The 27393-nt window shown below is 46.3% G+C and overlaps 6 protein-coding genes across 9 annotated transcripts; 4 read left to right on the top strand and 2 right to left on the bottom strand.

Moving 5' to 3' along the window:
- The first annotated feature begins 4930 nt into the window (after nt 1-4930).
- LOC117137367 (slit homolog 2 protein) lies at nt 4931-9553 on the top strand. Of its 3 annotated transcripts, none has more exons than XM_033298771.1 (9): nt 4931-5588; nt 5771-6304; nt 6369-6591; nt 6649-6785; nt 6853-7005; nt 7061-7241; nt 7328-7467; nt 7547-7725; nt 8089-9553. In XM_033298771.1, the coding sequence occupies exons 2-9, from the start codon at nt 5923-5925 to the stop codon at nt 8104-8106; spliced, it is 1413 nt and encodes a 470-aa protein (XP_033154662.1). In that variant the 5' UTR covers nt 4931-5588; nt 5771-5922; the 3' UTR covers nt 8107-9553. The 3 variants fall into 3 exon arrangements, with proteins under 3 accessions (XP_033154662.1, XP_033154661.1, XP_033154660.1); XM_033298770.1 differs by having other exon boundaries at nt 7547-7868; XM_033298769.1 differs by having other exon boundaries at nt 7547-9553.
- A 428-nt stretch (nt 9554-9981) lies between these two features.
- Nucleotides 9982-11858, bottom strand: LOC117137312 (ornithine decarboxylase 2). The gene is made up of 6 exons (XM_033298693.1): nt 11589-11858; nt 11180-11337; nt 10830-11127; nt 10522-10770; nt 10176-10244; nt 9982-10119 (listed from the first exon to the last, which is right to left on the bottom strand). Exons 1-6 carry the CDS (start codon nt 11856-11858, stop codon nt 9982-9984), a joined length of 1182 nt encoding a protein of 393 aa, XP_033154584.1.
- Nucleotides 11859-12418: 560 nt separating this feature from the next.
- On the bottom strand, nt 12419-14263 carry LOC117136402 (ornithine decarboxylase 1). Its single transcript, XM_033297297.1, has 6 exons — nt 13960-14263; nt 13504-13661; nt 13151-13448; nt 12845-13093; nt 12661-12729; nt 12419-12601 (listed from the first exon to the last, which is right to left on the bottom strand). Exons 1-6 carry the CDS (start codon nt 14227-14229, stop codon nt 12461-12463), a joined length of 1185 nt encoding a protein of 394 aa, XP_033153188.1. The 5' UTR covers nt 14230-14263; the 3' UTR covers nt 12419-12460.
- Nucleotides 14264-16866: 2603 nt separating this feature from the next.
- Nucleotides 16867-18369, top strand: LOC117136301. Its single transcript, XM_033297147.1, has 2 exons — nt 16867-17067; nt 17240-18369. The coding sequence occupies exons 1-2, from the start codon at nt 17026-17028 to the stop codon at nt 18107-18109; spliced, it is 912 nt and encodes a 303-aa protein (XP_033153038.1). The 5' UTR covers nt 16867-17025; the 3' UTR covers nt 18110-18369.
- Nucleotides 18370-21051: 2682 nt separating this feature from the next.
- LOC117136666 (hairy/enhancer-of-split related with YRPW motif protein) lies at nt 21052-23862 on the top strand. Its single transcript, XM_033297666.1, has 3 exons — nt 21052-21469; nt 21937-22151; nt 22886-23862. The coding sequence occupies exons 1-3, from the start codon at nt 21210-21212 to the stop codon at nt 23686-23688; spliced, it is 1278 nt and encodes a 425-aa protein (XP_033153557.1). The 5' UTR covers nt 21052-21209; the 3' UTR covers nt 23689-23862.
- A 501-nt stretch (nt 23863-24363) lies between these two features.
- LOC117136645 (mitochondrial dicarboxylate carrier) lies at nt 24364-25552 on the top strand. Of its 2 annotated transcripts, none has more exons than XM_033297639.1 (2): nt 24364-24823; nt 25003-25552. In XM_033297639.1, exons 1-2 carry the CDS (start codon nt 24411-24413, stop codon nt 25451-25453), a joined length of 864 nt encoding a protein of 287 aa, XP_033153530.1. In that variant the 5' UTR covers nt 24364-24410; the 3' UTR covers nt 25454-25552. The 2 variants fall into 2 exon arrangements, with proteins under 2 accessions (XP_033153530.1, XP_033153531.1); XM_033297640.1 differs by having other exon boundaries at nt 24364-24819; nt 25003-25190.
- The last annotated feature ends 1841 nt before the right edge of the window (nt 25553-27393 follow it).

Here is a 27393-nt window from a genome sequence, read left to right as displayed (position 1 = left end):
ACATTCCCAGCTCTGATGATGATGACGCTCTCGCTGATGATCACCATCCCATCAGCAGCGTCGTCAATGCCCATCAATGTCATAGAGAGGGCTGGACTCGCCATTGTTGGTCGTGTCACCGGCAATGTCCTTCGCGCCGGGCAAATCGTATCGGAAGGATGTCATATGAAAAGGGCTTTAAACACGCTCGGATAGTTCCGTTTAGGGCTTCAAAGGCTTTTAAGGACTCTTGTTTTGGATAAACTATTATAGGCATGGTGTAATAGATTTCCTATAGCAATATGTAAGGCAGGAGCCTTTTAAATTGAATAAATGTAGTATATAAATCAGGGTTGAAAGGTTATATTATTAATAAAACTAAGTTTTTATCCAATTATAATAATTTTAAATTAAAATTAAGTTTTTGAATGCATTTTAAATACTTATCAAAAACACTTATGGATAATTTACTATTGCTTTTCGAAGTATAAATAGAATCGTTAATCGTAGAGGTTTACTAGATTCGTTGAAAGGTATGTAACAGACAGAAGGAAGATAAAGGTATATATATTCTTGATCAGGATCAATAGCCGAGTTTTATGTGCTTTTATTATTCTTAATTTTCTAACAGTTTACATATTTAAAACGTGAAAAAAATGAAAATCACGTGAAACTAAAGTTCGTTACTTAAATGAGCAAATAACATTAGAATAGTGACCAGCCATACGCAAAATGGGTTTCGAAGGGTTAACAGAACTTTAACATTTAAGTTAAGATTATTTTGATATTTTTATATATTTTCAATAATACCATTTGTTCACCATTTAAGATTTTTTTGTTTGTATATCTAAAAGCGTTTAAGAATTTAAGAATTTACAGCAAAATAATTATACTTATGCCTTACTTTAGCGTACAAAAACGTACAACTCATTTCAGTCAGCGTCACTAAATTATTGTGTAAGTTCGTCTGCCCAAAAAGTGGACTGTAAACTTGGGGAAAGGGCTGCCTAAATTTGAATCTATTTTTTACTCCGCGAGGTGCTACATTTTGCATTTTATGAATTCAAATGTATTTCATGGGTCGTCCAAATGGGTTGACAGAGCTCAGGTAGCACAGGTGGGTAAGTGGGTAGGTGGTGTGTATGCGCCTGAGTTTCCTCGCACTAAGGGATAATAAGATACTCTTTGGTGCGGGCGGAGAGGTGCGGAGGGCGGGGGTGGTGCTGGCAAGATGATCGCGACGATGATGACGGCGATGATATGGCAGAAAAGAGCGGGCCAGGCCAAGAGTTGAGTGCCGAATGCCAATGCCGGCGAGAAAGAGCGGCTGTCAGCGCGACGCGGTATCTACACGGCTACCGTGTGCGGGGGCGACTTCCATGCGGTCGTCCGTCGTCCGCCGACAAATTGCCATTTACACCACTTGCCAAGACAGCAGTTACAGCCGTGTGTGTGTGTGTGGGGAGGGGGGTGTAGGCAGCAACAACATAACAAGTGGCAAACGCACACAGCCACACTGGCGCGCTCACACAGATACTTTGTGCGCGTATATACACTTGCCTGGCAGCCCTGCGCAATACGGTTGTCTCGCTCGCACTGCAGCAGGGGCGTGAATCGGGCCTCGCCACGCCCCCATTGCCAATGGCAGCCGGACGGCGGTGGGAGGGAGACAGGGCGAGAGGGAGAGAGCGGTACATAGAATGTATCTCACAGATACATTTCGACATTGTTGCAGCAGCAGCGCAGCGGAGCAGAGGCAGCAGCGCCACCGAGTGCGGCAGAAGTAGCAGCTTTGAGTAGCTGCCGTTGACGTATTTTGAATAAATTTTAATTGAATTCGCACAATGAAACTGTTTACTTAACCTGCCACTTTGCCAGATGAGCTTCATCTGAGCGCCAATGCAAAGATACGGTTACAAGGCTGCCACACACACATACAGTGGGTGGCCAACGCTCCTGCGCTGCATATGCGTTGCACGGACAACGTGGGGACGAAGAGGAAGGGTGGAAGGAAGTGCGAGGGATGGGGTCCTGTGTGCTGAACGCACTCTTTGTTTTAATTACAGCAGCCGACGGATTCGGTTTGTTAGCTGCTGTTAAATCTGCAGGGTGGCAGCTGAAAGTTTGCAGAATAGAGATACTTCGAGCATCTAACCCAATTAGGCTCCTACTCAGAAGTGACTCCAAAAGCGCATGCTGTCGATTGGCCAACATCTTGGCTACTTATCGCCATAATTTATCATGCATTTCTTCTTAAAATAGCATGATTTATCACAATGGAGTTATTGATAATGGATAAGGTTAGTAAATGGCAATCCTATAAGAAGTACTTTATTGAATCTCTCGTGAGGATTACAACCAGAATAATGCTACGCCACTTTTACGCCACATTTGAAATAATTTTCAGTGTATTTTAAAGTGGTGGGGTGAAGTGCTGTTTGCTCAATTTGTTATCTCGTTTGGAGTGAATAGTATTAAAAATATATTCAATTCAGTCAAGTATGAAAGTCTATTTGAAAGCAGCGAGAACTCTGATATTTTGAATTATATTTTAGAATGCTGAAGAAGCTAAAATTATTATTATTTTATAATTTAGTCTTTGATTATAATTCATAAAACATTTCATTACGCATCATCACACTCAATACGATTTATGAATAACTAGGTTAGACGATGACACTGTTTCCAGCCCGCTAAGTACGTTTCCCAGTACGTTAAGTACTCACCTTCACTTACAGATGACGAAAATATTAAAAAAAAGCGAGTAAATGGGGAAAAGTGGAGGGCCGCAGCTCCTTTGTGGGCCGCTCAGCTTCCGGTTCACTTCGAATCACGTGTCAGGTAAATGTGGCGCACAACACTCCTTCATTAAGTTAATAACAGTTTTCCAAGTACAAAGTGAAATTGCGAAATTCCGCTTCACAATTTTTCAGCAACGCTTTCCCAGCCACCTCCCCCTCCCCCTCCCCCTCCTCCCTTTTCCCTTCTTTAGCGTTTTTTCGTGGGGCAACTGCAACTGTAACGCTGTAATTTGCCATCGCTTTGCCTTTTGATTCCTCGACGGTTTTGTTTGGTTTTGAATTACAACCGCCTCGCCCTCCCCGCCGGATTGTGTTTTACATCTTGATTATCTTCCGTTTGTTTATTCAGGACTCACACTCGCTCCTCACGCAGCTCGGCACACCCCCCATTAGCCTCGCAGGGAAGCGAAACACAATTTCCATTCAAATCCGTTCGAGGATAAGAAGTCAATCAGTCTTCAAAGTGTGAAGGATTTTGCACTTTGTCGCAGCCAAAGTCCGACCGTATGCTGATGTGGCTGTGGACTCCACCCGCACATCCCGAATCTCCCATCGCCTGTCGGCGAGCAAAGCCGCAGTGCCACAGAATAGGAATCGAACTTAATCCAGGAACAACCCCAAGACGCTGCTCGACCGGCCAAGGAATATCAAATTGAAACTTCTCGCCGGCCGAAGGCGTCTTGCGGGCACGTGGCCATGTGGCAGGGATATCCCAGGTTTTCGCTTCTTCAATTACCCTTTCGACGATGACGACGTCGCTCGTATTATGATAATCGCATCCTAATTGCGAGAAAATTACGCCCACGTGCTGCTGTAACCCGATCAGGAGTGGCATCAAAGGATACGCTGCTGGTAGAGCAGTCAGCTGGCACAGTGAAAGTCGGGATCGATGTGACCCTTTCACTTGCTCATCTGCGAGATACAAATATCGAGTTCGCAAACCAATTGACGGTGGCCAATTCGAATGCTGTTTTCTTAGTAATTGAAATAGATAATCATTCTTTGTAGATTCACGTAGTGCTTGATTTTACCTACGCTTTTATATTTTGTTGAATTTAAGAAATTTTCGATATCAATATCTCCGAAACAATGGTTTGACCTAACATTATATTAAATTTCAATTTGATTTTCCTTCAAGTTTAAATACCTGTCCTAAAAATAGTTGCAAGCATACATTTTGCAGATCTATAAACCAAAATTTAATTTAAAGCTGACAGCACCCATAACATCAAATATTTTAAAAATAAATGATGTTTGCCGACTTAAAAACACCGTTTAAAATGCGCCCGAACTTGAATCGCTTATTTAGTTTCATGGAAAAATAAATTGATTGATAAATTTATTACAATAAAGCAGTAGACACTGTTACGTCTAACAGATTCCATAACAGCGGTAATAACAGAATTTGAAAGAAGCAGTTTTTGTTTTATAGCATCAAGCAGTACGCCGAGAGTTTATGCTATAACAGCTATAATAACATTAGTTATAGCAGACAATAAGCAGTTACCGAAAATAAGCTGTTAAACAAGCAGTGAGCACAATTTTTCGGTTCGGTTCATGTAAAATTCCATAGGTGGCGCTTTACTATGCATCATTGCAAATCAAAAATGAAAAGATTGTAAAGTTATGCACAATACCGTTATTTTGTTTTGCTTTTAAATTTTTGACAAAATAATGTTTTTTTGGCCTGTGATCAATAGAAGCAAAACTTACTTACAATGTAGAAAAGGTTTCTAATTTATTGAAGGAAAAGCTATAGATTTGAAAATGTATGATTTTGTGAATGATAAATAAAGATGAAATGTAATTGATTGAAATGCAATTAAAAACTACAATCTAATCCGTTTAATACTGATGACAGTGAGATATAGAATTAACTGCAAATTTCTTATATAAAGTGCAAATTGCGCTTTACGTTTTTTACTGAAACTAATTTTGCAAAACAAATCTGTGACCTTTTTTTTAGAAAGATGCACCGACAGCTACTGAACCTAACGATTGATAACAGCCGTGAATTCCCAAGTAGGAGTCACTACGTGATTGTTTTGAGCGCTGATTGGAGCTTTCGCTGAGCTTGGAAAAGCTCAAGCCACCCCCGATAGTCAACTCTGGTGCTATATTCAATTTCACGCTGAGAGCCTCAGTCCGCCATCGTCGGTTTTGCCAACCAAACGTGCTTCATTTTCCATCAATTGTCGCTTCGAACCGTTTAAATATTTTCCGATTCTGGATTCAGGATTCGGGGGCTTGCCAGTGGAATTTCGCAGAGGATGCAACAGGATTGATACATTGCACGGAGGGCTGAGAGCCTCACAGAGCGATTATAGCCTGACTAGACGGATCCTGGCTCGCCATTTTCAGTGGATGTAACGGAATCCAGTGGAAGAGACCTGGGAAAAGCGCCTTCGATTCAATTCGATTCAATTTGATTCGATACTGAGCTAACTGGACGATAAAGGCTGAGGCGAACAAAGGACCCTTCGAGGACTGTTGAATTAGTTAGAGGCGAAGCAACAAATACAAACAAACGGGCCATTCAACAACCTCCCGACGTCGCCGTATCGATTTTCCGTTACATCGTTATACACACACACTAACCCAGTTGGCACACAGCCATTACGCATACGCCCCATAGCCACCCCAGAAAGCGAGAAGAGCGTGCGGCTCCAGCTGCTCCACTCCATCCCACTCTGCGAAGCGAGAGAGGGAGAGCCTGGCGGACTGGCGGACGGGCTTTGTTGCATCCCGCGCCCACTGGAGGCATGTTTCATTTGGCACTCGCCAGCAGCGGACGGACAAACCATTTAGGTGAGAGAACCCTGGGGCCGGAGAGGAGCAGCAGTGGCGGCAGTAGCAACACTAGCCACAGCGGCCGGACGGACAGCTCAATTGCGGGCAATTTATATTTAATCCGCGGGCACACAACCCAAATAAAAGCGCGCATTGTGCGGCCAATTGAATCCCCTAACCTCTTCTCCTTTCGCACACAGGGCTACGGCAATAGCCATTGTAGATAGCATTCACCAGCATCGTTATCCGCGACCAGTCACGACAGTGACGCTTTCTGCCGCGGAATAAGAAATCCTTCACCCCATCTCACAGTCGCCCCAACGAAATCGCAAACCACCAGCAGGTGTTCAGCATGGCGGGAATTCAGCTGCAATCGGGATGCACGATGGCCGTGGCGGTGGTGCTCCTGCTGCAGGTGCTCGTGATGGACCAGGTGCTCGGCCAGGGTCCACCGCAGGCTCAGGTGTGTCCGGAGCAAAACGAGATCGCGCCCTGCATCTGCACGGTGAAGAAGAACGGGCTGGACATCCTGTGCGAGACCACCGATCTGGCGCACATCACCAAGTCGATGGGCACGCTGAAGGGCAAGAGTCCCATCATCTTCTACCTGAAGCTGCGCCACAACAATCTGCCCAAGCTGCAGGGCTTCGTCTTCCTGGCCCTGGACATCCGTCACCTGACCATCCACAACAGCAGCCTGGCGGCCATCGAGGAGAACGCCCTCAGCTCGCTGGGTAACTAGTTGGACACCAGTTGGAAGTGGGGTTACCTAATCTTTTCTCTTTGCCGCACTCACAGGTGCGGGACTCACGCAGCTGGATGTGTCCCTCAACCAAATGAAAACGGTGCCCTCGCAGGCTCTGCAACACCTGTTCCACCTGTTGATCCTTAATCTGAACCACAATAAAATCACCGTGATCCACAACAATGCCTTTGAGGGACTGGAGACCCTGGAGATTCTGACGCTCTACGAGAACAAGATCACACAGATCGATCCCGAGGCTTTCCGAGGACTTGAGGAGTAAGTTTAACTGAATTATTTATTTGTCCATTGCGCTTATCAAACTTCTTCTTTTAGCCATATCAAGCGTCTGAATCTGGGTGGCAACGATCTTACCAATATCCCGCAGAAAGCTCTATCCATTTTGAGCACCTTAAAGAAACTGGAGATTCAGGAGAACAAGATACGAACTATCAGCGAAGGCGATTTTGAAGGTGCTTCTTGCTAAACTTCCATAGGCTTCCACACTATTGCTAACGTTCTTATTTTGTATTTGGACAGGCTTGCAGAGCCTAGACTCATTGATTTTGGCCCACAACATGATCACCACCGTGCCTGCCAATGTGTTTAGTCACCTTACCCTGCTGAACTCCTTGGAGCTGGAGGGCAATAAGATCAGTGCGATTGACAAGGATGCCTTCAAGGGACTGGAGGGTGGGTTGTCTTTTGATTTCCCATCCACTTTCTTATCTTATTTCCGAATCCACAGAGAACCTGCAATATCTGCGCCTGGGTGATAACCAGATCCACACTATTCCCAGCGAGGCACTGCGTCCGCTGCACCGCCTTCGCCACTTGGACTTGCGCAACAACAATATCAATGTTTTGGCTGAAGATGCCTTCACGGGCTTTGGTGATTCCCTGACTTTCCTCAACCTGCAGAAGAACGAGTAAGATACTCCCCTAAAATCTAAGTCTCCTGAAATTCCCCTTTTGCTATTATATTATTTTAACTATTATATTCTCCTTTGCTTAGCATCAAGGTTCTGCCCAGCCTTCTGTTCGAGAACCTCAACTCGCTGGAAACGCTGAACCTGCAGAACAACAAGTTGCAGCGCATTCCGCAGGACATAATGGAGCCCGTCATCGACACCCTCCGCATCATCGATATCACCGGCAAGTCATGGGCACACCAGCCCATCCAAACACCTAAATGAACTAACACAGCTAATCCAAATCCGAATTGCCCGCGCAGATAACCCGCTGAACTGCTCCTGCGAGCTGACCTGGTTCCCCAAGCTGCTGGAGGACCTGAAGAACAAGGACGACGAAATGTCGCAGAAGAAGAAGCCGCTGTGCCACATGTCGCTGGACAACCGCGAGTACTTCGTGCAGGCCATGCCCACCGAGAAGATGCACTGCGCCGGCCTCAATGTGAGTCCCTCGCCGACCAGCGGCGGTCTAATGCGGATCCTGCAAGTGAACATCCTGGCCCAGATTGCCGTGTGTAGCGTGGCCTTTCTGACTAGCGTCTAAGCATCTAGCCGCTGTCCAGCTAGACGCGATGTTCTATGTGGGTCAGTTTCAGCTTCAGTTTCAGTTGCACACCCGTGATCAGTGATAGAATCAGAAAACAGAGCGGTCGCCCCTCCAGTTCCATTCGGTTTGATTCGGTTGCCACATAACGAACCACCCAAAGCAAAAAATGCAAAAAGCTATCCCAGACCCCAGATCACAGACCTCTCGTACGCCCCCACAATCCAATTCTGTGTTGTTGTATTGTATGTTTTCTTATAGATTATAGGGAATCCGTGAATTATGCAACTCTGCCAGTAATTAGACTCAGAAAGCACGCTTTTCGAACCAGCAGCAGGCCTCCCCCCAGCAAAGTTGCTGAGATGACGCCCCTGGAGAGGCACCACCACCACTAACCGGTCCATCCCCCACTGCACTCCGCTCCGGACGTGCACAGTAGCTCGACGAGAAGGGGAATGCTGGGATGATATTCACTTGTCCGCGGACATAGCTTAGATGTAAGGCTTGATTTAGGCACCAGTGCACCTGCGGAGGCCAAAACCAAAACCAAAACCGAAAACAAAACTGAAACCTAAACAGAAATCTAAACCAAAATCGAAACCAAACATATCAGAATATTGTTACGTTTAAGCGAGGGATTTTGTTGTTACTCGCGTTAATCTGCACGAGTTTATCTGTGCAGCCTAGGGCTCCGTTTGCCCATCTATTATGTGTAGTCTATCGTCGTCTTGTCGTCGGTGTTGTGAGATACAATCATTACTAACGCGTTTCGTAGTCCCTCCGCCCGTTTCCAGACCTACCTTCAGCACCCAACCGATACCCAGTCGAAATTCGCAAGCTCCGCGAGTCCATGTGTCCAATGTTATCCAATTCTCAGCAACCTTGGCCAATTGTGGCTCCACTTTGGGTGCCAGAGGCGGGCGAAACGGAGGGAAAGCACAAGAGAAAGTAAGAAATTTCATTTGCATCAATCACCAAGAACTGATTATGGAATAAGTAGTTTGTACTCTTTATTTGCCACAAACACGGGCAAACTCCCAAGAAATCCCCATTCCACATTCCACATGACCTATAACCCATAACCCTTAACCCTTAACCCTTAAACCAAAAGGGGCAACCCACAGGGGTCGAGAATGCATATCGTTATATTGTTATATTATATCGTGACATATCAAGAGCTCCCAGTAGTAAGACACTCGGATGGCTCGACACAGCTAATATAGTGACATTTTATAGAATTTACTTACATTTTTGAGGCATCTGACAAGTTTGATATATTTATGCAAGAAGTGAATTAAGCAAATGCAGCGTGTATGCAGAGTGGAATTTTTGAAATTTTTTATACATATACTTTTATACACACATACATACGTACCTTTTCGATTATGTCTACGCAAACTAAGTTGTAATCCGATTAGCTATACTGACACTGACACCCCACGCCGCCCGATCCCCACCCCACTCCAGCACTCCAACCACGCGGTGGCTTAGGTCAGTAGCCACCCACTGGTGGGCAGTGGTGCAGCGGGAGCGGGCTCGGGGCCGGAAATATTTTCAAGAGAATGCGCCGCACCACCGATTCGGGTCAGTTTCCTTTGGCTAGAGCTGTTCTTTTCAAAATATTGCTAACACTAAACCCCATCGAAAGCTGGGCTTGCATAATGCTCTCCATGTGAGCAATCTGAGAATCTATCTAATAAAGAATCCATGTTGGTTACAAATGCAAGCGAGAGTTTTACTTACATCGAGATATTATTCAAAAACGGGGTCTTAAATACCCATGATCATTTAGAGGACTCTGCAGCAATCCCATAGAATTGAGGAGTATTGAACCAAAGACACTAGAATAGTCTTCAGTGTCTAGTGTCTTTGATTGAACTACTTTTAGGACTAAAGATACCTCCTCAAAACCCTGAAGAATTCCTTCGAGCACCTTCGCCTCTTTGGTTGATACTTTGTTGAATCAGTTGCTTCTTCTCTCAGAAAATCCCTTATTTTAAATATTAATATTATCTGTTTCCAAATAGCGACTTATTGGTCCCAAACGTATTAAAGGCGGTAATGCAGGTTGCATATTTGAATCCATGAAAAGATATTTGTAAATTTTAATTATAAGTTGAGCATTACACGTATTGTTCTTAGAGTAAGGTAAAGTTACTTTGCCTTGAAGAACCTGGTCTCCGGCACATCGAATCCATTGAAGGGACTGGCAATGGGCATGGTGTAGGCTCCCATATTGCGAAAGCCCAAAAGATCGCCCGGATTCAAGTTGGGCAATAGCAAGTCCGATATCTGAAGTAAAGGAGGTGACTTATTATTATATTGCAAGTCTTTAGAAACTCACTTACCTTATCCAAAGCATCGCAGCTGGGTCCCCAAATCACAGACTTGAGTTTTGGCAAGTTCTCAGCTTCGTCCTGGAATCGGAGGACATTGATTATTACTTAAGCTACTAAAATTAAAGGTAAACTACAAATGCTGCTTAACTATATATTAAAAAGTTATATAGCAAATTGATTAAATGCCTCTTATGGTCAATATCATCTTTGCTCTTCGTTCAGCTTAGTAATAGGTATCCTAAAGTCGATATACTCGGGTATATCGTTTATTCTCCTAAATGGGAGAATAATATTAATACTTTTTCTTTTTGTGAGAAAGACATTGGTTAAAACAACTGGGGGTCACTTCTCTCACCAAGTAAAGCTCGGGCGACACCTCCTCAGGGTAGTAAAACATTCCTGCGAACGCTCCGAAGATTCCATCATTCAGGTAGTACATCATCGTGTCCAGCTTGCCATCCTTGCTGCGCACTTCCCGCTTGGCATGCACCTTGCAGATCAATGTGTAGGCGGCCTCCACAAAGAAACGTCCTGGCTCGGAAATTATGCGGACACGCTCATCGGGAAAACGCAGCTCCACCGATGTGTTTACCGCCTGTGCTATCTATAAAGAAGTGTGTTCCATCAATAACAGCTTGAAACCTAGGCAATTGTTGTACCCACTTCCTCGAACATCTCATCATCAATGCCAGGAAAGCCACCGCCAACATCCAAAAGCTCCATCTTGTGACCTATCAGCTCGCCGACCTTAAAGATGTTTTCCGCCTTCTCGATGGCCCGATCGTAGGCCTCCACCTCGCTGCATCCGGAACCCACATGGAAACTGGTACCAGTAACCTTCAGATCCAAGGCCTTGGCCAGCAGCATTAGGGCTGCGGCGTCCGCCTCCGCATCGCATCCGTATTTGTCGCCCAAGGGGCACAGCGCCTTCTTAGCCTCACTTTTGAACCTGACGATGAGGCTGGAATAAAGAAACATATCACTACCAGGAGCTCATATACGTATAGACCTACTTGGAGTCTGGATAGTGTTTCCTCAGCTTGTAAATTTCGTACTCGTTATCCACAGTACCGTTGACCACCTGCTGCTCCTTGGCGTACCTCAAGTGGCTAGCAGGACGACAGGGATGTGCGAAGATAATGCGCTCAGGCGAAACGCCAAATCCCAGGACCTGAAGGAGTACATGGAAGTTATGGGATGGGTGGAGAATAAATGAATAAATCCAAGCGTATTCTTTTGATTCAATATCGCAGGTTGACGCATTTGTAATCAACCAACATTTATTTTGCCATTTATTTTGGCAAATCCAACTGATAAGTGTCGTTTTCAACCTTTGACCTTTAGATTTGATTTTAGGTCGATGTCAAATTTGGAAGCTTGGATACTCCAAGACCAATACTCGGAAAGTACATCCCTACATACCAGTTTAAGTTCGTTTTTGGAAGCGCAGTCGAATCCAGTTCCGAGATCCGCCAGAAACTTGACCACCACCGGATCGTCGTTGCACTTGACGGCGTAGTGGGGCTCAATCCTGGGCATAAGCTTGTGCCAGAGACGGAGTTTCCGCTCCAGGCTGGACAAGTCGCAGATGTTGAGGGCCTGGTCCAGATTTTCTAGGTCTGCCTGCTCGATAACCTTGCGGATGTTGAGCTCTTCCTCGTAGTATTGTATTCTCAGGTCTCCGTTCACCATCTCGATTAGACTGTTACTGATACAAATGTGCTCTGGCTGCCCCCAGAAAGTCCCAACTTTGGGATTATCTATTTGTCACTAACAAAAACAAAACGACCTTAGACATGGGATGGATTGTTTTTCGATTTAATTTAAGGTCTACGCATCCGAAAATTATGCTACAAGCCAAGAGTTTAGACAAATTTATTAAATTTGCTTCAGAAGATGGAACTAGAACCATGAAAGTTACAGTTTGCATGGTTGATTTCTAGCCAAATTATAAGAAACTGATACTTAAGAAGTATTTGCAGGGTAACTTTTTTGCTCTTTTATCGCTTTTACCGCTAAGATATGTTATTTGTGTGACTTAGTATAAGCAAAAAGTATGACAGATCTACTACTTATAGTAACATTACACTTGTGAGATACAAAATTGTTTACGTAGCAACGAAATACACTTTTCAAATGCTCCGTTTGCATACTTGAAGATACATATATATGGGCCTAACTATCTACCAACCATGTAATTTTTCAAACCCAAGTCTTCATCATGATGTTGTAAGCAAGTAAACAATAGAAAGTCCACAAAATGTTGGTTTTATTGGATTGAGTAAGTGTTTTAGTCATATCGCTTGGAAGTACAGGGTCTTGGGCACTTCGAATCCATTGAATGGACTGGCAATGGGCATGGTGTAGGCGCCCATGTTTCGGAATCCCAAAAGATCGCCTCGGTTTAGGTTGGGCAAGTGCAGGTCCTCCGAAATCTGAAGTAGAAATCAAACTTTACTTGGTATTGCTTAGTATAAAGCAACATTTAACTCACCTTATCTAGGGCGTCACAACTTGGCCCCCAAATCAAGGACTTTAGGTGGGGCAAAGATTCTGCATTGTCCTGTGGGATAAAGAAGTAGTTTGGATTTTAAAAACATGTGGAGGTGTGGAATATTAAATTAAACATAAAAGTAAAGGATTCTTTCAATAATGTTTGTGATTTCAGGCTATCTTACCAGATAATGCTCTGCTGTCACCACCTGATGGTCGTACAGAATGCAGTTGAAGGACCCATAGACGCCGTCATTCAGATAGTACATCACGGTGTCCAGCTTGCCAGCTTCGTTCCTGATCTCCCGCTTGGCGTGGATCTTGCAAACCAAGGTGCAGGCTGCCGCCACAAAGAAGCGTCCTGGTTCGGCGATTATGTGGACGCGTTCGTCGGGAAAATGACGCTGCACCGAGGTATTCACACTCTCGGCTATCTGTAAAAAGTTTCCTCTAAGCAAGTGCTTCAAATCCTCTGCTTATGTATATTGCACCTTCTCAAACTTTCTGTCATCGCTGCCGGGGAACCCACCGCCGATGTCCAGAAAGTCCATGTCATAGCCCAGTAGTGCGCCGAACTTGAAGAGGTTCTTGGCCTTCTTGATGGCCCGATCGTAGGCCTCCAGCTCGCTGCATCCGGAGCCCACGTGGAAACTGGTGCCGGTCACCTTCAGCTCCAAGGATTTGGCCAGCAGCATTAGGGCCGCTGCATCCACATCCGCATCACAGCCAAATTTGTCGCCCAGTGGGCACTGTGCCTCCTTGGCCTCGCTCTTGAATCTCACGATCAGGCTGGATAACAACGTAAGGATATACTAATGATCGCCTTCGGAGGTGGTGCACCTACTTGGAGTTGGGATAGTGCGTGTGCAGCTTGTACACCTCGAACTCATTGTCCACCGTTCCGTTGGACACCTGGTGCTCCTTGGCGTACTCCAGATGGCTGACAGGGCGGCAGGGATTGGCGAAGATGATACGCTCTGGTGAGACGTCGAAGCCCAAGACCTTTGAATTGAATTCATGAAAACAATAATAAAGTTATTAAATTATACAAAATTTCAACAAGTAATCAAATAATTATGTCTGGGCTCTAGAACAACACGTGTTAATCGCTTGAAAAATGAAAACCTACATTCAGAAATTGATAAGACCCAGAATTAGGTTCAGTTACTTGGAACATTACTATATAGTACTTTGTACTAAAGTATTTAGAGTGGCACCAAAAACTATGAGATGTGCAAACTGGACTTGAAGCACTTCTATATGCAGTAATATGCAATAAGAGTAACTAGTGCCAACCCACCAGCTTGACTTCGTTCTTGGAGGCGCAGTCGAATCCGGCTCCCAGCTGGGCCAGCAGCCTGACCACCATGGGATCGTCGTTGCACTTGACGGCGTAGAAGGGCTTGATCCTGGGCAGGAGCTTCTGCCAGAGGCGCAGCTTGCGCTCCACGCTGGACAGGTCGCAGATGTTGAGGGCCTGGTCCAGGCGCTGCAGGTCGCACTCCTCGATCACCCGGCGGATGTTGAGCTCGCGTTCGTAGAACTGGATTTCTGGGGTAGCGCCCGCCATCTCGGAAAGATCTCAACTGAGTGAGTGAGTGGGGCGCTCGAGACGCGGCTAATCCCGCACTAGAGGTGTTATCAGTCAACGACTGGTGCTCGAATCGCAACAGACTTGCGAAACATTTGGGAACACGCTCCGCAAACGTTCCGCTCGCTGCGGGAAACAATGAGGCTCTAATTAGCGGCAAAGGTCAAGCGATTGGCCGTTACCCTCCCCTCACTCCCGTCCAGCCCCGTGATATTTGCCAGAATGCATTATTTACAACCAACAATATTTGGCATCGTAAATAATTTTAATGCCTGCGCGCGGCTGCACGGGCATGTAAAAGTAATAAAATGTAAATTTCGAACGCCAACCGAGTGGCCATCGAGTGGCCATCGAGTCGCGCATAATCGACACTTGCCCCGCGGACACGGGCCACTTCAAATCGGAATGGCATCAAACCCCTGGACACCCCTAGCAAATTCCACGGCAATGACAATGGTAATAATAATAGCAATGGAAGTGGAAGGGAGGGTTGTTGCGGTGGTCCGTGGCACGGCCAATTTAGCAACCCTCTACTGCGTCCGAAGGGCAATTAAAAATTAAAATCAAACTTTCGTAATCGATATTGGCAATTGCAGTTGCCGGCTTGCCATCCTGCCGGATTGTCCTATCAATCAACCTTTAATTGGCCAAACCCATCAATTTTTTTTGCGCACACCCTTTGGCCTTCGGCGAAGATGTTGCCGGCGAAAGGAGTCGGAATCCCCAGAATGATAACTGTCAAAAGGCGCGGACAAAAGTATTGAGTATTGAGCGATGGCCGCGAAACGTTTGTACATCTTGTCATGCTCAAAAACCGAGGCGAGCCGCTTTCATCCGAATCATTGCGATTCGATTGCAATTTGCTGCGAGTGTCATCATTCACTCGCATTCAGTTTTCCAGCTCCGATGCGATTTCAAAACTAACCCGAAACCGCAGCGGGCACGCACTCCCCACGTTGAGTGATGTGTCAAATCGACGACAGGCCGAAAAGTGCTCACAAAAAATTCGAAATCTAAATCGGAATGGGAATTGGAATCGGAATGCCAGGCACTCGAGCCATGTTGAATTGTAAAACTGGTTTCGCCTTTTTTAACACCCAAATGCGTTTAAATCATTCGCCCAAATTGCCGGAAATTTACATGCGAATGTCATTAGTTCGGTCGTCAGTCCCAGCACTTCCCATGGCAATTGATTTGATTCCAAAATCCACTGCAACTACGCTAGTCGATGGGCAAGTCAAATGAGAAACATAAGTGAATCGTTTATATTTCGAAAAACCATTGTACTTAAGCATTCGCTTCCTGAAAGTATCAAATTTCAGCAAAAGCAAACAATGAATCGGGGTCACCAAACTCATTTTGTCTAGGCAACACACGTTGATTACACACATTTTCATGAGTATGTTGATAAGCCAAGCAAAACACTCATTTTTTATAAGAGAACTTTGAAACACTTCCTTCACTTAAGTTCATCTACGTAGTTAAACATTTAATAATACATAGATTAAATGAATACACTTAATAATACAATATTTATTCTGGTTCTTGAAATCTAGAATAAATCGGTAGTCAATCTCAAAACAATTTTATAAAGTGATTAGAATGGAGTCCAGCTTCTAAAATGTCGGGAATGTCCCAAAATATAGGTTCTGTTTTAAAGAGTACCTGATAAGAACCTGGTCGGAATTTGAAATGGGGGTTTGTAAAGTTTCCTCTTTTGAAAACGGGTATCTTTAGAAGGGCTATAGTTTTTGAATCAGAAGTTCGCTATATTGTTTAATCGGTGTCAGAAGTGCAACCAACATTTTATTTAGATGTTATTTTCTCTACCATATATTTTCTGTTCACAGCAAAACATCCCTTCCACTTCAGCATTCATGGCATTGACACACTATTTATAACGCAATTCGCGTGGGTCACCAATTCCCATAGTTACATAGTTACGTGGACACCTCCCGCAAGTTTAGCGGCGACCCTCTCCGCAAATAGTTTCATAATAAACCTGCCACGGAAGGCAGCGCCAAGTTGGCGCCCGCATCGGCACACGAACCGTTATAATCAGGGAGCCGGACTCACCTTTGGCCCTTCGTAGCACCCCAGGCACTTGACCGGCTATTCGAGGACCGTCGGGTCAGGGGCTCCGGCGGCGGGGGAGTGGGCTCTAAGCCGGACCATTACCGCATTAGCGACGACCCACTCGAGATTCCCAATCTGTGCGCCAGGATCATACTGCGCCTGTGCCGGCAGAGGCTCTCAGCTGGCACAGCTTGCACTGCTCCCCAGTACACTGGGCAAAACCACGCAAAAGTATTTCACACTGTTTCAGAAATGGGTATTGAAGTTAAGCTATAGATCTATATACCATTTATAAGTTCCTTATTTACAACATTGCTTAAAAATATAGTTAAATTATTTAATAGCATTAAATAGCATGATTCCAGTGTGTCCAGGATTTCCTAAAGTAATCAAAATATTTAAAGCTTTATTTTCAATATTTATCTCTTCAAAAAGTTGTTTTTTTCTGCGTGCACTGCTGCCGCGAGGATGAGTCACTGGGCAGGAGCGCCGCATGGGGCGTCCTTGCTCCACCTGCGAGTGTTCGCCGCGGCGCTTCCTCGTTCAGTTTTGTTTGGATAGCCCAACGGGCTGCAGCGGCGATGAGGCAAATGCCCCGGCTGACGGACGCAACTCCGATGGAAGGGCAACAATAGCCACTGTAATTGCAGCGTTCAATTAGGGAGGACAAAGCGGCAGCGACACAAAGACATCGCCAGCATGTCGCACTTGCTGAGGCGCACCAAGAAGTCCTGTCTGAAGGTTAGTGCTCGCGTGGCGCCCGAGTGGGTGGCCATCTATAGGAAATCGATGGCGACCCGCGCCGCATGCGAATGTTCAGTAAAGTTCGCATGCCCGTGCTTTCGGCACGTTAATCATACGCCGCGTTGGCCGCTAACGCTATGTTAATCCGTATCGATTTGTGTCCTTGCAGTTCCTGCGCAAGATATCGACTTCAAGGCAGCTCTTTGTCCAGCGGCTGGACGAGGAGGACGGGGACGACGAGGAGGTGGAGGAGGAGCTGAACCTGCAGCGGGATCTGGAGCTGGATGTGAACAGCAACTGTCCGGTGACGGAGGCCATCTACGAGGAGCTGCAGCTGAGTGAGTGCAACCAGGCCTCGGACTTGGCCACCTCCAAGGAGGTGGAGGTGGAGGAACTGCAGCCGGCGGCCAAGCATGATCTGCGCACCAAATACATGATGAGCTGCGGCAACTACGAGGTGTTGGCCACCCCGCCAACGACCATCGAGTTCGAGCGGGTGAAGTACAAGGCGAATGTCCGCTACCTGCGGCACACGCCCTCCAACTCCAGTCTGGATCTGCAGCTGGAGGAGCAGAAGGAGGAGCAGCCGGAGCAGCAGCAGCAGCAGCAGGCCACTCCGCGGAAACAGCAAGTGCTGCAGCAGGCAACTCCGAGGAGACAACAAGTGCAGCAGAGGATTCCCACGCCCAGCCGCTACCATCCCTGCAGCATCAGCCTGGGCTCCAAGCTGGAGGGCAACTACCACAGCGTGGTGATCATGGAGCCGCCGCACGACGACTTCCCCATTGTTAAGTGGGACATCAACGGGAACTCCCTGGACGACGACGCCTGCGATCGCTGGGATGACTTCGACGCCAGGTGGCGGCAGGCGGCGGCGGCCACCAGATCCCTCTCCCAGTCGCAGAAGTCCAGCCACCAGTCCAGCTCCTGCACCCTGGAGACCTGGGTGGACGACACGGAGCCCCTCAGCCTGGAGCTGCACCGACACGACAATGCAGTTGCCGGAAACAACTGCAATCTTTGCCTTAGGAGCTTCTGAGTCCGGAAACGGGCACTCGGCGGCTTTGTAACCTCCACTTTGCGTCCAGCGATAGAGCACGAAAACCAGTCTTGTGAGAATTACCTACATACGAGTATATTATACATATATATGTAATCGAGTATTTGAGTCGGTAGACCGCAATTTTCATTATAGAAAGTTGTTTTCGAGAATATCCATTAACAATAAAGTGTGTTTGTGTGTGCGGCGCTCCTTTGGCTCCATACCTTGAGTAATGCACTTCAGACTGCGAATACGAATGCGAATGCCCTGTGCGCGGTGGGTGGGAGTAAGTTCGTCGCCCACCCATCATCCATCCATCGATCCATTCCGGCGCACGACCCGCACGTGTGCTGGACGCTCGTGAGAATCCGTAGACCTTTGGCTTTCCCACGAGCCACGGCTGCGATTTCGTGGGTTCGTCCCGTTGTCGGTGGTGCAACTTGCCCGCCACTATTCATCCACTTGATTCGGGGTGGGTTCCGGCGACTCGGAGCGAGTTTGTCCCACGCTGGCACTGCCACTGCTGGCACTGCCACTGGCATTGGCCATTAGACATTAGGCATTTCCACTTTGCTGCTCGCCGCGCTCGAAACCTGAGCGACAGCATGCCGAATCAAATGAAAAGCACTTTTTATAATTTTCGATTTTGATGTACGTTTTTGAAATTGATACGGGGCGCCATTATAGTCAAGCTTACGCCTCGACCATCGAAATTAATCGAGGAAATGAGAGAAATGCTACACTAAATCATTTAGTGGGGGAGAATAAGTAATGATATTGCCAAATTGCAACCTATAATAGGAAAGGTACATAGGTATATAGTATAGGGATTATTATAGCAATATTGGCGATTTCTTAAGGTGACAGGACAAAGAGGTTTGCAAAAAACATTTTAACACATTTATACACCGAAGAATAATTTTTGCATAAGGATAATTCAAACAAGAGAAAACACATTAGTTACGTATAGTTTTTATTAGGGAAAGTTGTATTAAACCACAACGTATATCAGCCATATTAGTAAGCTCAGTTTTTTATTTTTTATTCGCAATTTAATTGTTTTTAATCTACTGCTGGCTTTAAACATAAAATCCGTCCGGCTGATATGTTAAGAAATAATAGCCGGGTAATTCCCGATAAAATATTTTATTATATCAAAATTTATAGGTAATATTGGCATTGATCAGCTTGATATAATTTAATTTATGAACACATTACAAATAATATTTGATATATTAAATTAAAGAGAGAGGACTAACGTCGAGAGTATAATTACATTTTGTAGATAATGTACAAGGGGAACCATTAACCAAAACAAGATAGAACGAATAACAACTGGCAAAAATATAGTAAAAACAAAAATATCAAAACAATTTTCGAAAGTTTGGTAATGAAAGCTAGTGACCGTTAGAATGGGAGTTGCCGAAATATTTATTGCTTATGGATAGAAAATGGCAATACAATTGAATAAATTGTGGTAAAAATGTAACAATATTGTTTGCGACAAAATGATTTTTCAAACAAAATCACTATTTTCGACTGATTGTTTCTATAGCAGCTACATATATGATATAGCATACAATTTTTGCTAAGCTCGCCCTGGATATATATACTAATTTCTTATGTAGAATTCCAAGTTTTCGTTGCAAAATAATTGAAAACAAAAAAGTTTTCCATACTAAAACATAATTTTAAACTGATCGATCTGGCTGATATTTTCATAAAATTTTGCTACAAAATTAAGAAAATTTTGTGCTAAGTTTCAAGTGTCTACCTTAACTAGAAGTATTTTTAGTCGCTTTCCCCATACAATGGAACCACTGTGCTACGCTTCAATCTGCATGCTTAACTAGTTTTAGATGATTTTATAGCTCCCGAGAGCTCTGCGTTCATACGGACGGACAGACAGACGGACGGACTAGAATTATGGCAGTTAAGATAAGCAAATTCAGCAAAAAAAATGTAGAATTGATAAAATCATGTAAATATTCAAGATGTAGCGTAGTTACATGTAGATGTAACGAAGCGCATCTCAGAGTTTATAATGGCAAATCAAAAAGATAGATAATGGGAATTCGCCCAAAACTCACGTCTGATTTTATGTAAATTCGTACAAAATATTTACGTTTTACCGTCGCAATCCAAGTTGCTTATATCCTTTTGTGATACAAGCGAATTATTTTCGCATTAGCATATTTCTAGGTAAACAAATCGATTTCACCTCGTGCGATTTCTAGGTCAACTTCGGTCACCTGCTGGCGCAGTCGTTGTTATCTCGGCTCCTGCTCCTGCACCTGTGGATGTTCCCGTTCCCATTCCGAATCCGGGATGCCGCAACCTTGAGCCGGCACTGACCTTGAACTGTGTGGGCCACCCACCAGCACGCGTCCCACTGCACAGATAGAGGTCAACGGCGGCTGTTGCACTTGTTGGGGCTTTACCCGGCGCCACGCGATGCCACACGACCGGCGCGTGCTCCAGTTTGAGTTCCATGGCCGGGTGCAGCCGCTCCAGCGGCGAACAAGTGGACGGCGGACGCCGCCAGTTTGTCGCCCACGGCGCCGATTAGAGGCCATGCTGCAGATGGATGCTTCAGATGCTTTACAGGCTGCTGAAAGGCTATATCAGATGCACGGGCGATACAATCGGATGAATCGATGACAGAGCCTTGCTCATTTGCCGGCGCTAGCCGCTCCTTGTCGCACCCTCTCACTTGCTCACTTGCTCACTTGGCGGCGATCGCCGCGCGGCGAATATGTTTGCTTCCCGTTTCCTACCCCAATCTCGGCCAGCACGCGCTGCGCGTTGCCAGGGGGTGGTTGCTGCTGCATCTTATTGGACGGCTGCCGCAGGCGGTAAAAAGGGGTTGAGCGGCGGCAGCGGAGGGCAGGTCGTCCGCTCGACGTGTGCTGCAGAATCAGTCGAACGCCGTTCGCGCACACGATAAGTCACGTGCTCAAACTAGCTCCGCCAGCCCGGTCTAGCCGCCAACTGCATCTGCCTCTGCAACTAGCAACTAGCAACACGCAGCACAGCTACAGCAACATCAACACAGTAGTGTCAAGTGCGCAGGAGCAGCGAGTAAACACTAGTCACAATGGATCACAACATGCACGTCAACGCGCCGTCGCTGCACCACTGGGGCTACACCGCCGGACCCGGCGTGGTCATGCCCGGCGCCACCGCCAGCACACCCCAGAGCCACTGGGTGCCGCCTCCGCAGAGCCACCACAGCGCCCACAGCAACCACAGCCACGGGCACAGCCAAGGCCACAGCCACGGCATCGGCAGCCTGAAGCGGACGCTCTCGGAGAGCGACTGCGACGATCTCTACTCCGAGGAGTCCTCCAAAGAACAGTGCGTACTCGTGACTTCTTACCAAAATGTGTTTTTCAATTTAGTGCACAAAGCTATTCCAAGCGGAAATTCATTTTGAGGTGTTCCCAAGTTAGGAGTTGTCTTGTAAAAAAACATTTTTAAAATCGGAGGAATCAATTGTATTGAATTTATTGAGAAGTGCAAACGTTTTCTGTTGCTAAAAAAAAAAAAAAGTGCGTCATAATATATACTAAATGAATCGAAGTCATGGACAACTCCAATTAAGGCAAAGCTGCTGATAAACCATCAAAATATAAATCACTAAACTATGGGGTTTTAAGAAACTATAGATTTTAAAAATGTTTAGTAACTTAGTGGTTTTATAGCCTACTTTTAGTAACACAATAGGGTTTTTTCAGTCTATCAAAGATTAAGATATTAAGATTAAGAATCTACTATTAATTTCAATGCATAGCTAATAGAATTCCTTTCCTCTGTTCCATTAGAATCTCGCCCAGTGAGACAGGCAGCTGCCAACTGATGAGCCGCAAGAAGCGACGTGGAGTTATTGAGAAGAAGCGGCGGGATCGGATCAACTCCTCGCTCACCGAACTCAAGCGCCTGGTGCCGTCCGCCTACGAGAAGCAGGGATCCGCCAAGCTGGAGAAGGCCGAAATCCTTCAGCTGACCGTGGAGCATCTCAAGACCTTGCAGTCTAAAAGTAAGTGTACCAAGCCAACTAGAGTTAGCTTAAAGAGGTTTTTAGTGAGCAAAAAGGCTAAATGGACTACGGACCTCCTGACTGTAGTTAAACGCGTCTTAAGGTCATCAATCTCAATGGGAGCAAAGGGAGTTAACTTGGGCAGCCAATAAAGTTGGTTAACAGAAGTGAGCGGCATCAGGAAAGTGATTTCTAATTTCAGCAGTTAATGTTACATTAGGGCTCATTTAGCACACTAATTAATCAAGGCATATCTGACATATGAACTTCAATACATCCTAAAAAATGGGAATGGGACAAACTGCAAGCAGAATCCCTAAACGCAAGCCGCTGTGGGAAACAATTGAGGAACGAAATTAAATATGCGGCAAATTATCACAAATCTGGGTAAACAATCCTGACCTGTTGTCCCGAACAGGGTCGAATTGTGGGAAAATTATGATAGCCATAGGCAAAGCAGGACACCACCACCACCACCACCGCCGGCCTAGTGCTCTAGTGAATCTCGAATCTCGGGGCTTCCCACGCTCAGAAGCGGCACCACCACGACGGCAACCTTGTAGCCAGGCGCGGGCTTTCACCCCCCGATAGCCACCTCACAACGAGCCATCCCGCCGAAGGACATGGGGGTTGTTCTTTATGCTCGTCGCGTGGGAACAGCTATTTTAATTGTTTGCCTGAACTGGGATTAGACAGCTTATTGACTTTCTCCACCTCCTCGTATCTTGTTGCAGCTCTCGACTCGCTCAGCTATGATCCGCAGCGAGTGGCCATGGACTACCATATCATCGGGTTCCGCGAGTGCGCCGCGGAGGTGGCCCGCTATCTGGTCACCATCGAGGGCATGGACATCCAGGATCCTCTGCGCCTGCGCCTTATGTCCCACCTCCAGTACTTTGTGCAGCAGCGCGAACTGTCGGCCAAGAGCTGCACCAGTCCGGGTGGCTGGTCACCGGCTGCTCCCAGCTCCTCCGGCTACCAGCCAAACTGTGCGGCTGCTCCCTACCAGAGCTATGCGGCGCCAGCGAACCCGGGTGCCTATGTGTCCAGCTACCCCACTCTAAGTGCCTCGCCCTCGCAGCAGGCTCAGCAGCTGGGAGGACGCACCAGTGTCTCGCGGACAAGTGGAAGTGCCGTTAATGAATCGCTTCCCAGCCATGATCTCCACTCGGACAGCAGCAGCCAACAGCAGCAGCAGCAGCAACAGCAGCAGCAGCAACACCAGCAGCAGCAACACCAGCAGCAGCAGCATCAGCAGCAACGGACGCAGACCACACCTCAGCCCACGCAGCAGCAACACTACACCCACGACCACAGCGCGGTGCATCCCGAGCAGCAGGTGCCCACCTACATAGAGCTGACCAACAGCAATCGTCCAGCGGCCCTAGGTTCCGAGAGCCTTAGCTACAGTGCCGCTCCTCAGTATCCGGTCAGCGGACTGCCAGGCCAGGACTACAACAACTCCAGCGTGCTGCAGTACGCCACTCCCAACGGAGCCAAGCCCTATCGTCCTTGGGGCGCCGAGATGGCCTATTGATCGTGGGCATAAGCCTCAGAAGGGATATTTCAACCTCTAGTCAGAGCAGACCAAGTGTGATAGTCTTAAGTTTCGCATCCTACACAGAGAAAAAAAAACGGAGAAACAACGCAGTGAGATTAGCTAGTGCCGTAAGCCTTTAAGCTTAAGTTATATCCTATGATAACTATAACTTTGAACCTTTTGTGAATCTATTGTAAATAAACGCATGAGTTTAAGGTAAAAATTATGAAACTCGCTCTATAATTGATATTTGGATCAGGAAAGCCTTTCTAGCTTTTAAAGTTCCTGAGATTTCGACATTCATACGGACGGACAGACGGACATGGCCAGATCGAATCTGGTATTGATCCCGATAAAGAATTACTATAATATATAATAATATGTTTTTAAAAACCACAAGTAACTGGTATAAAAAAAAAGGTTAAGCAAGTAGTGACGATCCACATACAATTTTTAGTATATAAATGACGAATACTTTGATTATTACCGGATACTTTGGCTATTACCGGACTATCAGAGGAAATATTAATTTTATCGTTCATGCTTGAGGTGCGCTTTGTCACTACGAGGACTTACTGTTCGCCGTCATAGCGGCTGCATTATCCTTGGGTAAATGGGAACACTTCGTTGGAGCGAAAAGTTTGCCGAATCCTTATTAGTATTACACGTCAGATAGCTTAGGTTTTGTTAAAAAAATTCCAAGAAATTAAGGTCGGTCTATGGGAGAAGACAGTTCGAAGCGCCTCCCGCGTTGGTGGTTTGGAGGGGTTTGCGCTGCAATCGCAGTGACCGGCACCCATCCGCTGGATCTCATCAAGGTGCAGCTGCAGACCCAATCCCAAACCGACAGGAAGACCGTGGGGGAGATCCTTAAAGGCATATACGAGCGAAGCGGCATCTTGGGCTTTTACAATGGCATCTCGGCCTCCTGGTTTCGCCAGCTGACCTACACCACCGCCCGCTTCGCCTTGTACGAGGCCGGCAAGGACTACGTCGACACGCAAAAAGTTAGTTCCAAGATGGCCCTGGCCACCTTTGCGGGAATCCTCGGTGGGATTGTGGGCGTACCCGGGGACGTGGTAACAGTGCGACTCCAGAACGACGTCAAGTTGCCGGAGGAGAAGCGACGTAAGTGAGTACTACCCTGGTCTCCTGAACCATAGATCTCCCAGGCTTTGTCCATCTGTGCGTCCGCCTCAATCTCCACGTGATTGTTTGGTTTGCTATTGACAATTGGTCATCATGACTGCAAATTGCTTCATTTGCTTCCCCCGCCACATATGAATCATATAATTAAGCCAAATTCCGCAGCTATAAGCACGTTTTCGACGGCCTTTACCGCATCTACAAAGAGGAGGGCGTGTCCAGTCTCTTCCGCGGCACAGTGCCAGCCGTTTCTCGGGCAGTCCTGCTGACCATCGGAACGAATGCGGCCTACGACCAGGTGAAGCAAATGCTCAAGAGCGCAACGGGGGCAGGAGAGGGAGTGCCACTGCACTTTGCCACATCCACGATAGCTGGATGCATTGCCGTGGTGATAACGCAGCCGCTCGATGTGATCAAGACGACTTTCATGAACGCCCAGCCGGGGGAGTTCTCCGGGATCGGAGGTGCCTTTCTTAGTACCGCCAAGCAGGGTCCCTTGGCCTTCTACAAGGGATTCATTCCGGCCCTGATACGAGTGTCACCCAATACGATCATCACCTTCGTTTTGTACGAGCAGGCGCGAATGCGATTCGGATATCTGCCACCTGAGAAATAAGGATGCCCCCAAATTCGTATCCATTTGGCATTTAAACATAAATTGTATTTTATACACGTGATTTAGAAATATAAAACCATCCATACCAGACCATTGAATCGGAAGTAATCCGGACCTAATCAGCTGCCACTGTGCTCATTAGCATCGCTGGACCAACGGGAACCGCTGACCGCTGACCACCGACCACCGACCACTAGCCGCTGGTCAGCGAGCTCTGGGGGTCAATGAATGCCGCTCACGGTTTATGAAATTTGCATACCCACCAATAATAACCACGTGAGCACCCAATCCGCGGCGGTTAGCTAAGCCGGCTGCACACTCGCTGCACTCGTAATTAGGGAGCGGGGTTAGCAAGGTGCCTGGGGTCGCAACCCCGAACACCACGAGGAACGGGAAATTGTCGAGGAAAACTGGAAAGCTGGCGACCGCAGGATCTTGTCCCTGCTCCAGAAACATAATCCCCCAAAGGGAAACTGTGTCACAAAGGTAGCAGGGTTAAAATATTTTAATATACGCTGGCATATTAGTTTAGTTTAGGGTGCTTTTGTAGGCCAAATGTGTGCCTAGAGGGACTGGTGCTACTAAGCTACCTAAGCTGCTCAACATGTTGTCTAAAAAGGGTTTAGGTTTTGGTTCCAGTGGTAAACTCACGAGCAAAACGTTATAATAACCCAGAAATTAGATAAAAAACAATGCAAACCCATAAGGAAACAATTGTGAGGAAATCTGGTCTAGAAACCTTTAATTAATAATAAGTGAATTTCCTCAATTCCCATGCTTAAGTATTGAAATATTTATCGTAGATCCCAAAGGACTAAGTTTAATTTAATTCAACACAATTTAGCTACTTGTAATATAACCCCTTGGCCCACAAAAATCACTCGAAAGCGAAATTACAATTACATTGAAACCGAGCAACCGAAATTGCTGTCCATGGAATGTGGGAACATTGCAAACCACCCCTGTCAAAAAAAAACAACGAGAAACAATCTTTTGCGCATTAATATCTTTTTGCCGGTTAAACACATATAAGTGATATGAGCGGGGGACCTACCACGTTCGCGACCATGTGGGAGACCCCTGAGCTTTGACTTCCCACGCGGCGAGCGGCCAACCACCACCCACCAGCGATTACAATATGCCCAGACACAGGGGTGGTTCGTCCTGGCCCAGAGATCGGCGTCAACACCATCGCCTTCGACATAATACACACGTCAAAACTTCCAATTAGAGACAATCATTCGGATCTGGGACAGGGAACTTGTGATACCGACCAGGGTGGTTTCATCGGTGACTACAAAAGCCATCGAGCTGGTCGGACCGATTTCATTCCTTGGATTACCAGCAGAGCAACAGGATCGCAAGGACGAAGCCCGCGGAGGGGTGGTTGCATATCATTATTATCATTATAGTTTTGTGGTGTCATCGAAAGTGCGATGATTGCGTTTTTATTGCGGTTCGAGTCAATTAAGTGGAATATTTCGCGACATTTCTGAATGCTTTTCCGTGTTAAACATAATAAAAACCCTGTTTTTGGCCACTTGTCGGCGTACTGGTTAATTTATGCACATGTGGATGGAATGTAAATGGAAGTGCACTTGAAAGGGATTTATGATCCGTTTATGTTGCTCCCATGTGAGGAGTTAATCGAGAATACATAACCCATAAATAAAGTTCAATAAATTCGATTTGAATGCAACCACTGAACCCGAAAATGTCTTTTCCTCCTCACCTCTGCTGGTCGCGAACCCACTCGGTTGGGATGGGATGGATCTATCTCGGATTTGGCCTGTGCCATGGGGCTTTTAAAAATAGCTAGCACATCAGATCTGCCGCTCTCACTCACACACACACATGTGGCCGTAAGGAGAGTGCTTGCCAGTATTATTATTACTATCTAGTGCTCGCTCTTTCTCGTCGTGTGAACTTTAATTCTGTTT

This window comes from Drosophila mauritiana, chromosome 2R, assembly GCF_004382145.1.
Source record: "Drosophila mauritiana strain mau12 chromosome 2R, ASM438214v1, whole genome shotgun sequence".
In the NCBI taxonomy this organism is placed as follows: Eukaryota; Metazoa; Arthropoda; class Insecta; order Diptera; family Drosophilidae; genus Drosophila; species Drosophila mauritiana.
Note: the sequence above shows the minus strand (reverse complement) of the source record. Positions and strands in the feature narration are given on the sequence as shown.